Source organism: Zosterops lateralis (genome assembly GCF_965231275.1).
Source record: "Zosterops lateralis genome assembly, chromosome: 11".
Taxonomy (NCBI): Eukaryota; Metazoa; Chordata; class Aves; order Passeriformes; family Zosteropidae; genus Zosterops; species Zosterops lateralis.
This window is the reverse complement of record NC_139771.1, coordinates 19564164-19580853: the sequence shown is the minus strand read 5'-3', so window position 1 is coordinate 19580853 and position 16690 is coordinate 19564164. Positions and strand designations below refer to the sequence as shown.

General features: G+C 44.9%; 1 protein-coding gene across 1 annotated transcript in view; it reads right to left on the bottom strand.

The window, feature by feature from the left end:
• CHL1 (cell adhesion molecule L1 like) overlaps positions 1-16690 on the bottom strand; it is a 140004-nt gene that overhangs the window by 49339 nt on the left and 73975 nt on the right. Inside the window, exons 3-5 of the mRNA XM_083869572.1 lie at positions 7238-7427; positions 5310-5415; positions 2946-3136 (exon numbers count right to left, since the gene is read on the bottom strand). Coding sequence (XP_083725698.1) covers positions 2946-3136; positions 5310-5415; positions 7238-7328 — 388 coding nt within the window. The 5' untranslated portion in view covers positions 7329-7427. The remainder of the gene's footprint in view (positions 1-2945; positions 3137-5309; positions 5416-7237; positions 7428-16690) is intronic.

Here is a 16690-nt window from a genome sequence, read left to right as displayed (position 1 = left end):
AGCAGCAGCCTCACAGACCCTGTATTCTGCAGTGGAAATGTAATTTATGAAAAAAACTGCCCTGCTCTGCCTCGCTGGGTTAGTTTTTTATTTTTTCCTCCTTTCCTTGGCACGGTGACTTTGCCAAGGAGCTTTACATCTGACTTGAATTCAGCTGGCACAGCTCTGCCACCTCTGCATGGTCACTGTGAATGCACAGAGTGATCTCACATGTACCAAAACCTGGGGGTGAACAGGGGTAATTCATCCCCAGCCCCTCCTGCCTTCCAGCAGAGCTGTGCACCAGCAGCTCTTTCTCTGGGCCACAGTTGCAGAGCATCCAAGCACTTTAGAAAAATCAAAGGTGCTTTCTACTCCTCTCTGAATGCTGATTTAATTTGCAGCTTCTACCCTGCACCTGTGAATGAAAGAGCTGGTGGCAGAGGAGTTCTAATGACAGCAAATGTGCTTTAGGAGATGTGTGAGTTGGGTAAATCCCTCTAATACATTATCTGTACCATGTAGGTTTTTTTTTTTTGGTTTTTTTTTTTTTTTTTTTTTTTTTTTTTTTTTTTTTTGTTTTGTTTTGTTTTGTTTGTTTTTTTTTTTTTTTTTTTTTTTTTTTCTGGGTTTAGGATTTTGCATATATTAGCACTAAAATTCCTCTTGCTTTTGATATCAACCACGTTTGTAACCTCTCCATAAATTTGTTGCCATCCACTCCCAACATATTTAATATCTACTTAAGCCACTCTAGGCTGTTTTTTCATTAAAAGCAAAAAATCTCTTCTCTGAATACAGATTCAATAATTCCAAATACAGACATCAACTCCTTGTTTTCCATCTTAAACATCCTTTTTGTTCAGCAGCAATGGAGTATCAGAATATTCTGCTGCTGGAGGCACAGCCATGACACTGAGCATTTTTAACTCCTCTCAGATGTAATGAATTTGAGATATTTTGCTTAAGAGAAGTTGTATTAACCCCACTGCCCTGGCCAGATTTCAAAGTGAAAAACTGTGTCCTGTCTGAAGTTTAACTGCATCAATCTCCTGTCCCTTCTTGACACTCCAGCTGCCATCAGCTGCCCTGTCCTCCCTGTGGAGCCAACAGTTCAATAAACCTCAATTTACTGTCCCAAAGCTTTCTGCAATTCTCCTCTGCTCTGGAAATAGCTCAAAACAGCTGCGAGGTGGTGGAGACTAAACCACAGAGCAACACCTGAAATCCTGCTAATCCGAGCTGTGGCATCAGGGATTACTGTGCTGCACATTGCAACACGAAATAGATTTCCCAAGGAGGAAAAAGAAATCCATAAAACTGCATGGAAGGAAAATAAAGAGTGTCTTTCATGAGGAGCACTCATAAAATACATTTACATCCTCAGCAGCTCCTTCCCAGGAACCCTCCCAGCCCTGGCTGTGCCTTGAATGCTCCTCAGGATGATTTCATGTGCTGAAGGCAGGACAGAAATGTTTATTTGTGTTTTTCATAGCCCATTTCATCTTCACTGATCTGCCAGAAAGTGTTTTTTTCATACAAAAGCAGCCACCTCCTGTCACTGTGGGGCTCAGAAGGCTGGGGATGCATCCCCTGCCACATGGATTCCACCTGAGCATGGAGCTGCCAGGTATGAGATAACAAAATACTGCAGGGAGCTTGGAAATGCAGGATCTAAGCTGAAAAAACCCCACTGCACTGCTGCTTTTCTTCATCTCTGCCACTGAACTGCATCATAAAACCTGCTTCAGGTTCTCACCCTGCTCCATCATGGAGCTCAGGGAGTTCCTTGTCTTTTTTTCTCTCACTGGGAAGATTCTGCTTCTGATTTTACTCTTCTCATTTCAGATGTTTCAATCCTGAATTCAGAACCAAAATGTGGGCTTATATTCCAAACTACAGGTGATGAAATGGGTTGGTACAAACCACTTGTTTCAGCTTTGGGATGTGGCTGAATGTTGAATCTGGTTGGGCTGGGTTTGGTTTAGGGTTGGAATCAATGGTTTTAAGAGCTCTTTGCTGTAAGGAGCTTGGAAATGCAGGATCTAAGCTGAAAAAATTCACTGCACTGCTGCTTTTCTCCATCTCTGCCAGTGAACTGCATCATAAAACCTGCTTCAGGTTCTCACCCTGCTCCACCATGGGGCTCAGGGAGTTCCTTGGTTTTTTTTATCCCACTGGGAAGATTCTGCTTCTGATTTTACTCTTCTCATTTCAGATGTTTCAATCCTGAATTCAGAACCAAAATGTGGGCTCATATTCCAAACTACAGGTGATGAAATGGGTTGGTACAAACCGGTTGTTTCAGCTTTGGGATGTGGCTGAATGCTGAGCCTGGCTGGGCTGGGTTTGGTTTAGGGTTGGACTCCATGATTTTAAGAGCTCTTTGCCAACCTCAATGATTCTTTGATTCTATCCATAAATTTCATCCCACTTTTAGAAACCTGGTCCTTAATCCCCCATTTCCCCTCTGCCCTCCCTCCGTGCTAACAGTGGAAGCACAAATTTCTGGGATCAGTAATTTCCCCTGCTTTATTTTGAAGCTTGTTTTCCATTCCATTCCAGGGCTTTATTCTTCTCCCCATCAGTATTTATCTCAAACTCTGAATGCTGCTGACATCAGATTAATGAACTCACAGCTGATCAAATCACTTCCCCCTGGAGCTTTCCAACATTTGCATCCGTTGCTATTTTGCAGTAATAACCTGTGGGAGTTGATAGTTCAGTGGTCTGAAATCCTGCATCCAGATTTGCTTTCTGTCCCCAAAACCAGGAGTTAAATTAAATCATTCCAAGGAGAAAACACGATTTTTCTCACTGAATGTTCACCGAGTAACAAACAACTCATGTCCTGCCATGCACCACCTCAGTGAGAGCTTCTGTCCCATTTATTTTGAGGAAAGGCGGTTCTCATCTTAATAATAAATGCAATAATTACAAATTCAATCCAAAAGTGAAACCCTTACTTGGAACAATCAGCTCGATTTCCTCTGACATGGCAGTTCCCAGCACGTTGGAGGCAAAGCAACGATATTTCCCTTGGAAATTGTTGATGATCCCCCGGTTTTGGATCACAAAAGTGCCGGAGTTGTTCGACATAACTATCCTCGGGTCAGATGATAAATCAAATGGTTTTCCATCCTTAGTCCAATTAAAGCTGAGAAATGAAAGAAATGTTATAGTAGGCAGTATTTTGATAATTAATCAGAGTGGGGGCAAGAGGGTTTTATCAAAATTAAAGAGAAAAAGTCAATTTAAGGGGAGAGAGTTGGATGGCAGAGTGACCACTGTGCTCCTCTGCCTCGTGCTGCCTCCTGGGCACATCTCTCCTTCCACACATTCTGCTTTTGGACAGCTGGCTGTGACAGAGAGCACAGAGCTTGGAGCAAGGACAGTGACAGGCAGGGAATGGCTTTGTGATCTCCTTTTCTGTTAGAGCCGGGATTAAATGGATTTTCATGTTCCGACTCAGATTTATTAATTCTTACCTGTGTTACAGTCTCACAAGTTGAGAGTTCTGGCTAAAAAACTGAAAAATGGCTCTGTTTCTATCTCTCTAAAAGTCCTTTTAAGCATGAACTGTCCAACTATGAAATGACACCAAAATATTTTTACTTTTAACCCAATAACCAACTCATGACCCACAATGTGGATTTTTCTACCCAATTACAAAATCCCACCCAGACCCACAAAGAAGAAGGTGAAAAAGAAGGATTTAGCCTATGCACTAAATCCTCCATCTTGATATATATATATATATATATATAACTATATATATTACTATATTCTAAACCCTTAAACTCTAGGTTTTCCACCCTGTGATATCACACACTTCTATTTAACTCCATATCCACAATCCCAGTGTTGTCACTCAATTTTGGAAGTCTTCTCCAAGGCCTCAGGTCAGTGTTTTCTTGGGGGTCAGTGCCTGTCAGCACAAAAAGCCTAAAATTCTCAATCCCCAGGGTTCCAACAACAGGAACACACTGACAGGACCTGGAGGTCTGCAAAGGCTGTGGCTGGAGAGGAATTTCTGCTTTGAAAAGGCAAAAATCCACCAGAGCTTCTCCCACCCTCCACCGTGGCTGAATCAGGAGAAACTGAGATGATTCCAAGGAGTTTCTCCTCTCCACAGAACCATTTGTAGTTTTGATGCTGCTGGGGAAGGATTTTGATGAATGCTGAAGGAATTGTCACAGCTCCTGTACCTGCAATTCTCACATGGATTGAAATTTGCCTAAACTGATGTAAAATCAGACAGCTGGAAATTACATCAATTTAGTGGCAGATGTACCTTTCATTTTTTTGTTTTAAGAGAATAAATAATGTCAAAAAAAGTGTTGTTTTGGCACTTTATTGCTCTTGGCAGAGCTGCTTTGCTCCAGGATGGAGGAAATGTGGGATTCTTGCTCTGGGATGGAAGAAAAATGGGATCCCCTCACCTCTCAGGCACCAACACATCATTTAAATACACCAGGAAACTTTTCACTGATGCACTGACAAACAGCAGAACAAAGGGAATTTGTTATCATGTTACAAATCCCCTTTCAGAGCTCAATTAAAAATTACCAAACCGCCTTGATCTAAATAAAAGAATGCCTTTTAAAGTTTAAATTGTGCTGCAAAGAAAGGAGAAGAGAAGGATTAAAGAGAAAAAAAATGTCATTCAAAGCAGCTATTAATTTAGCCCAAACACCATTCAGGGGTGGAAGCCTCAGGAGGAGTTTTTACTGTGTTGTTATTACACTCTTGCTAATCACATTTTCACATAAAAATCTTTCTCTTTTCCACACTGGTGTAAAATGCACAGAGCTTATCTTTGGATATTTATCTGAATAACTCCTCATGTTTCTATCTGTACCATCACCACACCCTGCTGACGTTGGCTACAGACAAAATATCTGATAAAATGCAAATGTGCTGTTTGAATACACAGTTTAATGTGTTTGGGATTTTTAGGGTTGCTGTGCAAGAGGCAGAGGAACAGCTGGGCCCCTTTGGTTACCATGACACAGCCCCATCCTTTGCAGATTTTTTACAAGATTTATTTATTTATTTATTTTAATTACAAGATTTTTATTATTTTTTTAACCATGGGGGTGAATTTGGGACGTGCCAGAAAAATGAAACATCCCCCAGCAAGGAAAACTGTGTTGATATCTATTCACAGGGTGAGGGGAAAATGATGGAGCAACAAAAGCTGAATGGAAAGTCAAACCTTAACCCCAGTGAGGTCTTTGTGCAGCAGCTCCTGACAGACACAACGATGTTTGGCAAAGGTTAAAAGGAAAATTTTTGAGCTTCTGTTTGCTTCTCCAAGCAGTACCCACCTGGGCTGGGGGTTCCCTCTGGCCTCACATTTAATGGTGAAATCCTCATCAAAGGGGTAGGCGACCTGGGTGTGGGATTGCTCCGTGATTGTTGGGAGCTGGGAAACTAAACACAGAGAGGAAATTGGGTTAAAACATCATTCCAGCCAAACTGGGCTCCCCTCGAGTGGAGCAGCATTGCATTATTCCTGCAGAAAGGGAGAAAATATGAAAATCACCTCCCTGGACAGCACCCTCTGATCACTGTCACTGCCCCTGTGGCCAAAAAGGGACAGTGCTGGGACCACACCAAAGCCAAGGCCATGGGACTGTGGCTTGTCAAATTTATTCAGAGGTGAAGTCAGAACTGGATTTAATCCAGACACAGACACAGACACACAAAATAACTAACTGCTGCCTCCATCCTGGAGAAAACTGCCAGGAAAAGCCCTGGACTGCAAGGCCGGTTTCATGGTTTCACATCTGCCCCAGGGTGGTCACACAGAGAGGCTGCACCAACTTTTTTTTTTTTTTTTTTTTTTTTTTTTTTTTTTTTTTTTTTTTTTTTTTTTTTTTTTTTTTTTCCTGAGGGAATTAAAGTGTTGCAAAAAGCCTGTGTAACAGAGCAAGGAGAATGTTCCCTGCAGTGGAGCTGGGATAACAGGATCACCCCATTGTTGTAAACAGCCAGGAAGAGAATTAAAATGCTCTTTGGGTGATGCTTTAAGTCCAGGGAGCTCAAAGCTGGAGTGAAATGCAGAGTCTTGTGATATCACACAGTCTCAAAGCTGAACAATTCCAAACCCACCAGCTCCACTGATCAGAAATAACTTTTTTATTATAGTATAAAATGCTTCATTACAGCTAATTAAGGGTTAGGTGGTTCCCTGGGGTGGGTTCATAAAAGCAGTGGATGCCCAGAGAGTTCTGCCTGTGCTTTACACTCACAGCTCCACTTGGGTTTTATTGAAACACAAGGAGCCACTGCAGTTCCTTCCTGAAAAAAATCAACCAAAAATCTCTATTTTCCAATGCAAATTTGGACAGTTTTATAAAAATATCCTCTAAACCTGCTTGGTTGGTTTGCTTTTTGCAGCCAAGGCTCTTGGCAGGCTCCAGAGTGCTCAGAGCTCAGGATGCCCTGAAACTGGCCCATGTCCTGCTCTGAGACCCTGAAAAGAGCCTGAATTTATTATTCCTTAGGTTTACTTCTTTATTTTTTTCCCCATAATTCATAAACCCTACCATTGTTGTGTTTTGTGTTTTTGGGGGTTTTTTTTGCATCCAAAACAACAAAGCAAAACGCAGTTTTCAACCCTCCTGGTCCATTTATGTCTGAAAAATGCAAAGCTCAGGAGGTCTGGGCTGTACTCCAGGCAGGAGGGGGGTTCTCTGGCTTCCCTGGGAGCCTCATCCCATATTTTACACGTGTCCTGGAAGCTCATGATACATGTAAAACAAGCAGTTTGAATTCATCCCAGCCGGCGAGGGAGGCAGGAGTAGGACACAGAGTGTGAAATCCTCCCCTGGGGAGCAACATTTGCCCTGAGACATCCACCTGCTCCTTCCCCAGGCTGGAGTGGCAGCTGAGCAAGGAGGGATAAATGCACATCAAACAATCCTTCAGGGGGATGCAGAGCCTGAATGAGGAACTGAAGTGAAGGACGAACCCAAACCCTCAGAGCCAAGCCTTGTGTTGGGTGGAAAACACCAGAGAGATGTTATTAGACAACTTTGCTGCTCCATTTCAGCAAGGCCCAAACAGGATAGCTCAGCTTTTGATCACACCTGAATTTCCCACAGGCCACATTGTGGCCAGATTAAATTCCAAATGGAGCACGACTGCTAAAAGGAGGATTTAATGTTTTGGGTTTTTTTCCTTTAGGGATAGCTGCAAAGGAATAGCAAAAAAAAACCAGCAAAGTGCACAGCAAATAGCTACAACTCACCTGATAATGGTATTTCAATAGCTGCTGCCAAACTCAATACAAAGAAAAACAGGCATATGGTGATGCCTTTTGTGCTTAATAGTATCTCCATTGCTCTTCTGTAAACAAGGAGTCCAAACAGAAAGAGAGATACCTTCTGCTTCCGCTCACTGTCACTTCAAATCAGGCCCAGGGATGGGAAAGTGGGAGTCTGGTGAGGAGAACAAACAGCAATATTAGCCCACAATATCAACCTGGGTTAGAAAATTAAAACAATGCTTTGGGTTGCAACTAAATTGCACTAAACGGTCCATTTTCCTCTCATCCCATCCCCTGGCTGCAAGAACAAGTTCTATTTAGATCTTAACAAAAAAAACCCCCCATGCACAGAAGTATCATTATTTTTTTTTTTTCTGTTTGGCAATTAAAAGCAGGGATGGTTTGGAATACGGTGTATTTGTAATCATTCCAGTTCATAAATTTTTCTAATGAGAGTTGTGTAAGTTGGAAAGTAATGTAACAGATCTAATGAGAGAAATTTGGTACACTAATGACCTTGTTCATAAATCTCATCTGTCTTTTATCTTTCATTTAAGCTCAAAGAAGGACAAAACCTCATTTAGTTCATTACTAGGAACCAGAACATGAAACCTTTGCTTTTTTCCCCCCACAGTCCCAGAACTGCTCTGTGTGGGTTTTACACATTCCATTAGCCGTCCTCAGGTTCTGAATTATAAGGCGAAAATGTTGTGTGTCTGCAGAAAGGAGACAGATCCAGCTCTAATGAGCATTTCGGTGAAATTCACAGAGAAGTAAAGAATTCTGATTTAGATCAAAAATCAGGAAGGACTCATTCCCTGTGAGGGTGGGGAGACCCTGGCACAGGCGCCCAGAGCAGCTGTGGCTGCCCCTGGATCCCTGGCAGTGCCCGAGGCCAGGCTGGACAAGGCTTGGAGCAGCCTGGGATGGTGGAATGTGTCCCTACCCATGGCAGGGAGTGGAAGAAGATGATTTTTAAAGCCCCTTCCAACCCAAATCACTCTGTGATTCTGTAATTCTGCACAAGTGTGTGCAGGGAGGATTCTGGTCACCATCCACAGTACCTGAGTGAATTATTAACCAGCACAAACTCTGTTTCCCTGTGCACCCTCTATCAGTGCTGAGGGACATCAGCCTCAGGAGAATTCAGACCTCAGTTGTCAGGATAACTTGGAAAGAACAATTTTGCAGACAAGGTCACTGTGCAGGAGGCACAGAGTGACCAGGCAGTGCAGCCACAGCCAGCTCTGCTCCACAAAGCTGCACCAGGGCAATCCCCTGCCCAGCTGAGCCTGCCCCACACGCAGCTCTTGGATCTTTGCACATCCCAGCCTGCTAATCCGGGGATCAGGAAAGCAATCCCGGTGTCACAGGAGCAGTTGGCATGTGGGGACAGCAGGAGGTGGCACTGTGTGAGGCAGAGCTCAGCACACACCCTCCAGCCCATGGGGGTTTCCTCCTCATGGCTGTTTTTCCCTACAAACAGAGGGAAATATCCCTTTCTCCCTTCTGATACCAACTCTGACATGAGCGCTGCCTGCCCTCCCTCTCTCCAGGACAGGTACACCAGCCCACAAAAACTTCCTGCAAATTCACATCTGGGAGACCAAAATCCCCAGCTGAGCATTGAAATTGGCCAAGGAGGGGCAAGCCACAGACACTGTAATCACATAAGCCTCGTTTGGTTAGAAATGAGGTTAAAAAAACAGATGTCTTTTAAGTATCTTAGGCCTAGAGTATTTGCTGATGGAAGAAGCTGCCTAATCTGCTTAGTGCCCTGCTCTGCAGAGGGGCACTGGAGGGGACAGGGGACAGCCTCAGCTGGGTGTAAATCAGCCAGAATCAGGCAACACCAGCAGTTCTGCTGGTGGCACTTGATATTCCCTCAGTCTGAGTCCTCCTGGCCCTGACTTGTGAGCGCTGGAGCTTTCCAAAGCTCAGCCTGCTGTGAAAAACGAGGTTCACTTTTTTGGTAAATTTTAAGAAATATGTTTAATAAAAAAATTAAGACAATTAGGAGATTAAAAAAAGTCAAGTACAGTCAGCTGGGTGAATTGGATTCAGCCAAGTCCACACTCTGCTATATCAGAGATATTCTTTAAATACCCTTTCTGTCACATCAATTTATGAATATTCATATAATTCCATAAACTGGTTTCCATATTCCAGGAACTGTTTTGCATGGTCCCTCCTTGGGTTTGCCTTTTTAGAGCATGTATGTTTTGTGGCTGTGTCTTCATTATCACCTCCAGCTCGGGCCTTGGTCCACACTTTCTTCAGATGGGAGATGCTGATAGTTGGTGTATCAATAGCAGAGTCTTCTTTACATGTTCACTGGATGTTACCCCGACCAAACAGACAGTTTAAGCAGACTACATCAACTACTACCACTATGCCTAATCTTCTTTTACTAACAGCAGAAATAAAAAAACTTATATCCTATATCCTTACCACAACATTATTAATCATATAGCACACATCTTGCGAAAAGCCAATTTTATAATACACATTTATAACACTGCCAAAACCCGGGCTGTGTGACAGCACAGGGGACACACAGCAGCCCCAGCCAGGAGCCACCTGATGGCTGCTGTCACTGCAGGATGAGCCTTTCTCCCTCTTCACCTGCCCCTGGCACAAGCCCAGCCCCAGATTCGTGTCACTGGCAGTGGAACAGATGCTCTGACAGAAAACCCTCTGGATGCAGAAATTCAGGCTCACAAAGCCTGCCCAGCCTTCCTGCCTGCAGATGGTGGGGCTGGTGGCAGCCAGAGCCTCCTCTCCCCCATCTGCTGACAGCTCTGGGGACAGGAGCAGGCAGGTCAGGATGCCAGCCAGAGGCTGGGATTCCACGAGGTGTTGCAGCCCGCTAAGGTTACAGCAAATTTTGTTCTAGGTGATTGTCACAAAGCATTGTATAAATTCAGATTAAATTAAAAAAAAAAAAAAAAAAAAAAAAAAAAAAAAAAAAAAAAAAGCATAGCTCGATTCCTTAACCAAACCAATTAGCTCACACCTTTTTTTTTTTTTTTTTTTTTCTTCTTATTTTTTAAATGAAGTGGCAGAGCAAAGCAGAAACGTTCCAAGTGAGCAGGATATCCTTCATCATGCGGTGCAGCCTGACTTGCCTCTGCAGGCTGCTGTAATTAGTCGGCCCGTCTCGCACCTCACTCCTGCTCCCTGGCTTGAATACTAATGCTGGGGGCTGACAGCAGCAGCATTTGGAAGCAGCCAGACCAGGGGGACCAGCAGTGATGGACTTGTGCACACCCAGCAGATAATTCCACTTGGAAACCTCCCTGCAGCTGGGCTGGACCTCGGCTGGTTTGTTCTGAGGGGTCCCCACAAAGTGCAGTCCTGGGGTGATGGGAATGAAGCAAGAGGATCTTTGTGGAGATATTTACCTTGTGACAACCTCCCACTGATGCCCTGAGTTTTATCTCTCATGTATTTCAGGTTCTGTGGTGCCCAGGGCTGCAGCTCTGAGCTCACAGTCAGTGTCACTCAGCTCTGCACACAGCAGGGACACAAAACAAATCCTTTTCCTGCTGCACACCAAGGACAACTCTCAGCCCCAAAAGCACAAACAAGGCTGGGCTGGAGGGAGGAACAAGAAGGATGGGACCTCACAGCCTGGAGCTGGGATTGGACAATTCAACCCCAAGGTGCAAATGGACCAAAACTTATCAAAGTGTGAGACCTGGTGACTGTTTGTCCATTTTGTGCCCATTTTGGGTCCACCTTGGGTGTAGCCCTGGCCAGGCTCTTGTCCTGCCCAAGGTGGATCCTGGAGGCCTTTTAATAAATCTCTACTTTATTCCCCAGCTCTGTCCAGTCTCTGTTCCAGCTCAGCCTTCCCAAGGCATCACCAGCAAGATAAGCCCCCTGCTCCTGTACCTGTTATCCCTGATGGAGCAGCAGAGGGAATATCCTGGCTGTGACAGCAATTATGGGATGCCAACACTTCACACAGATCTCCCCTGATGTGCCCCACTCCCTGCTCCCTCCTCTGTCCCTGTTGTGGGCAGTGCTGGTGCTCAGCAGGCAGCCAGGTGAGCACATCCTCCCTGCAGAGATCTGAGCCAAGCTTTTCACCTTTTCAAGGTGACATTTAGGCAGGGCTGCCAAGCTTTAGGTGTTTAGGATGCTTTTCATGCCTTTGGCTGTCCCACCAAGCCTCAGGTGAAACTGCAGAGATCCTGATTAAACCCCTCTCACTTTCAGCATCCAAAATACCCCAGGCCCCTTCCTTAACGAGCAGTATCCCCCAGACAGCCCATCCATCCTGGCTCCAGGCACAGCCACGCACCCAAACTTCAGGCAGCACAACCCCTCCCTCCAATGATGATTAAACTCCAAACTCCTCAACCTGTGCCAGTTCCCAGCAAATGAACAATTTTGCTGCCTAAGTAATTTAGAGGAATGACTGAGGGAGCTGTGCAGGCACTTGGCAGCCCTGGGCAGGTTTTGGGCTCGTTGCTGCCAAAGCTCAGCTCTGTCCTTGGGGTAGGAGAGTGCCAGGGACCCACTTGCAAAATCCTGACCTTGGGAAAAGCATCAGCCCTGTTCTCTGAGCTGGGTCAGGCCAAGAGTCCTGCTTTGCACAGAATAGAGGATGGTCTGGGTTGGACTGGGCCTTAAAAATCATCTTCTCCCACCCCCTGCCATGGGCAGGGACACCTTCCACTGTCCCAGGGTGTCCCAATGCCCAACCTGGCCTTGGGCACTGCCAGGGATCCAAGGGCAGCCACAACTTGGACACTTCCAGGGAAGAATCTCAGACTGGTTTGGGTTGGGAGGGACCCTAAATCCCATCCAGTGCCACCCCTGCCATGGCAGGGACACCTCCCACTGTCCCAGGCTGCTCCAACCCCAATGTCCACCCTGGCCTTGGACATTCCAGGGATCCAGGGGCAGCCACAGCTGCTCTGGGCACCCTGTGCCACCCACCCCACCCTGACAGGGTGGGGAGATAAGGATATTCCTTCCCAATATCCCAATATCCATCCTGCCCTCTGGCAGTGAGAAGCCATTTCCTGTGTCCTGGCTCTCCTTGTCCAAAGTTCCTTTCCAGCCTTCAAGTACTGGAAAAAATGTATAAGGTCTCCTCCAAGCCTTCTCTTCTCCTTTTCCCCAGGAATTCCACATCCTCCTTTGTTCTCCCATGGACTCACTGCAGCACCACTTGCACCACCAGGGATGGGGGCACCACATTGCCCAAGAAATCTTTTCTTCTGCACAACAAATGAACACGAATTGCTACAAAAAAATACTACATTTGCCACCCCTCCTCTCCCTTCTTCTTTCCTCCTCCTTCTTCTCTTTCTTTCTATTTGCTTTTCTCTGCCTCGGGCTTAAGTCAAGTAATTTGAATTCACTGCAAATACTTATCTGTAGTTCCTTACCTGCAATTCATTATTTACTGTGCTGTTCAGTTAATAGTAAATACTGATTGCTCTAAGGACAGCTCATTTGTTTGTTTAATGAGCTGCCTTTAACTTACACTGAGCAGATCTTTCAAACTATCAGGATTTCCAAGGAGCAATGGAGTTCCAGATCCTTTTATTACATCCCCTTGCTTCCAGGAGGGCGCCATAAAAATATTGGACAACCAAACAAGAAAGAAAATATTAAATTTCCATTTATCTCATCAACCTAGTGAACAATTTTCCCTGCATGTAATTACTGCATTAAAATTGCTCATAAATAGTAGCAGGGCGACAGCCAAAATTCCCAGATTACTGGTCTAGATCTTCCAAGAGAAATTATAATGCACTACTAAATATGGCCTCAACCTCAGCTCTTTGGTTCCCTCTTCAAATATTCCTTGTTTAAGTCTTGTACAGCACAAATCTTGAGGAAAGTAATGGATCCCCACAGCTTAACACTGGTGCATCCCTTGGCTGGTAGAACCAGGTTTAATTTCTCAGTGACAGGGATGTTACAGGACTGGTAAATATTTGTAATTAGAAATTACAGCTCCCAATGTGGCTCCAGTCATGGAACAACAGGAAAAAAATTCTGGGAAAAAAAAAAAAAAAGGCTTTTTGGTAGGGGAAAAAAAAAGAGAAGTTTGGTTGTTTAATGATTCCACATGGAATTGTTGATGTAGGAAAGGATGAGTTCAGTGCTGCAGAGCTACAGACACTGCAAAGCCTTCCAGCAAGTGGGGCATGGAAAATTCACCAGGTAAGGAAATGAGCAGCTCCCAGAGGAGGGATGGCAGCCCTGGGAACCCACAGAATGAATCCATCACCTCTGAGCTCTTCCACACCTCAAGGAGCTCCCGACTTCACCAATGAGCTGGGAAAGGTGGAGATTTCTCCAGCTATAAATGTACTGCTCCAGCACCAGTTATAGATCTCTCTGTTTTCCCCCAGAAAACCCCTCCATGTGCAGAGTCACTCGAGTTTGGAAAAGAGAGGGAATATTCATAAGGACCCCATTTTAGTTCAGGTGTCAATGTTACCCATTGCTTTTCCCCTAAAAGCTTTTTTGACATCCCAGTCTCAGTACCAGGGAGAGGATATAACCTTCACTTGACTCTTCCCCAGTTGCCTATTTTGGGATGTTGTCAGCTCCTAAAAAAAAAAAGCAGCCCCTGATGCATATGCTGGAGGTGATTAAAATAATCACCCAAATCAGAAAGCTGCTCTTCCTTCCGTGGCAAAGTATTTCCAAACACGCCGCAGCCCACAACAGGCACAGAGATATTTTTGTTTCAGATGCAATTCCACTCTCAGGAGGGTTTAGTGAGAAAAGTCCTTGCATTATTTATTTTGCCAAGGACTTCATGGACATTATCAGACAGCACACCTAAAGGAAAAGTTTTTAATGTAGTTGAACAACTTCAGCATTATCTCACAAAATTTATGTGTTTTAACTATGACTGCAGCTTTTGCACCTTCCCAATTTTGTAATCCATCAGTCTTTCAGTTCCCAAACCCAAAAAACACTCTAAACATAGAATGAATATAAGTAAAAAAGAAATATGCACATAAGGCTGCAGCACGATGTAGCAATAAAACATTCAATTCAATAAAGAGGGCAAGAGAATTCATTGCCTTGGGCCAAAGTTTTTAGGGATAAATCAGGAATTTGGGAGCCCAGCTGGGCAGGGACAGCAGGGCAGGGTGATAAATGCTGCTGTGACCCCCAGCTCAGCTTGATGCCTGTGCTGACCCTGTGGAAACTCAATTTCTGGAGTTTCTGCTGGAGATCCACCCCGAGCTGAGGGGAAGCAAGAGGTGTAAGAATATTTTGGGATCCAAGTGTGTGAGCCCAGGAGGAGGCAGCCAGCAGCAGCCACCCATTGTCACCAACACTCCCTCATCTGCTGTTCCCAACAAACTCCTGAAGTGAATCCTCTCAAGTCTCATCAGATCACACCCTGTGCTCTGAAAAGCTTTAAAAGCCAGCAAGAAATGATTTCTCCTGGTCATCTCTCTGCCCACATAATGGCCCAGTACCTGGGAGAGCTCATTTAATTGGTTTTGTCCATCTGGCACAGCTGAAGCACTGAGTACAAGGACCACATTTCTTAAACCTTTGCAGGGCTTTCACACACACACACACAGGGATGGAAAGCTGAAGAAATGTTGTTTTTTACCCTGCAAAACCACTCAGCAGCCCAGGTTTTCCAGCCCCATCAGACCTGCTCTGCTGGAACCTCAAAATGCCTCTGAGCAGCACTGGCAATAAAGACTCCCAAGAAAGCCCAGGGTGGAAATCAATACCTGCTTCAGCCTCTCCATGGCCAAAGGAATAAATGTGAACTGTGGAAGGGCCATTGCTGGTGATGGCTACCCCATTAAACTTTAGTGATGACATTATTGACATTATAGCCCAGTAAATTGAGATAACCACCACTCCTTCCAGCAGGAGCACACAACCCTGAGTGCCCTGCAGCCAAATCCCCCCTCATGGATGGTCTAAAACTTGTGAGCAAACACCAACATCTGCAGTGCTCTGAAAAGAGAAGAGCAGGGAAATGGGACACCAGGTGACCCCAGAGTGGCCCTGGCTCCGAGGGAGAACAGAAATCCTCCATCCTCCTGCAGCTGGGCCAGAGCTGATCAAACCTCTGCTCTTTAATGCCAACAGGCTTCTCCTCCAGAAATTTAAGCAGCAGCTGCTTGAACAGAGATCTGTCCTCTAAATAACTCCAGCTAAATAAAGGAAAAGGAGAGTGAAGGGGAAAGCTCCAAGGGCTGTGCTGTAATTGCAGAAATGGGTTTCAATTTTGCATTTTTGGTGTCTTCAGTAGCCATGAGCTCCTTCTGTGCCCGTCTGGAAAAACAAGATGCTTTGAGCTCTGGGAGTTTTACAGAGAGGAGAGTGTTAGGAAAGACATTTAAGTACCTTTTCCTTTTTTCTTAATTGCTCCCCTGCCCATCCTCACTGCACAACATAAAACTGCTCCTTCTCCAGTTCGTTTTTGGATTGGGATTAACAGGGAAGCAGCTCTGAGCTCGGGGAGCACTGGGCCACTACAGCAGCTCCTGTGACAGACGAGTTTAGGTCTCTAGACACAATCTTTTCTTGAGTGGGAATTAATCCATATTTTTACATTCATCTCCTTTAAGCCTTCTCCCAGTTCTACAGTGGCACCAACCTCTCTTTCAGAGGAAAATCTGGATTTAATGTAGTGTGCTCGAGGTGGATGTACCACATCCTGCAGCACAAACTGCTTGTGGAGATGATGTGCAGACTTCTGAGGAACCCACAAGTATTTAATTAGCAAGTTTCTAAGGTGTTTAGAGTGGAATTAAAATCACCACGCTGAAATTTTACACTGCATTCCTTCACTCACTATGTAAAGTGTACTTTGCATAATTCCTGTACAAGTCACCATCAAATCAGGGCCTGGTTTTATGTGCACATTTACAGATGTAAGAACAGTCTAATCCCCTTAGTGTGTCTCGTTTTATCCCCTTCACCTGAAGGTCTGGCCACACACCATTCCTTTTTAAACCAATGAAAACACAGAAACTATTCCAGGACAAGGAGCTGTAGCAGAGGAATGTCACCACCTACAAACACACAGTGACCATCACCCCCTTTGCTGGTCACAAACCAGAGCTGAGCTTTGCAGACACACCTGAGAGCACAGCCCGTTAAAAATTCAGCTGTTGTTGTCTGAGGGTTTTGCCATTCTGCATTTCCTGGAGATGCTGCATCTCCCGCACGAGTTTAGCGCGTTTTCTGGCCGAAGCTGGTTTTATATTAATTGAAATTTTCAACAGCCATCAGCATTTCAGCTCACAGGTCAAGCGTGAAGCGGAGAGCAGCAGGTGGGGGGTGATGGGGGTGAGGCTGTGGCAGCCAGGCACAAAGGGAAAGGAAAGGAAAGGAAAGGAAAGGAAAGGAAAGGAAAAGGAAAGGAAAAGGAAAGGAAAGGAAAGGAAAGGAAAGGAAAGGAAAGGAAAGGAAAGG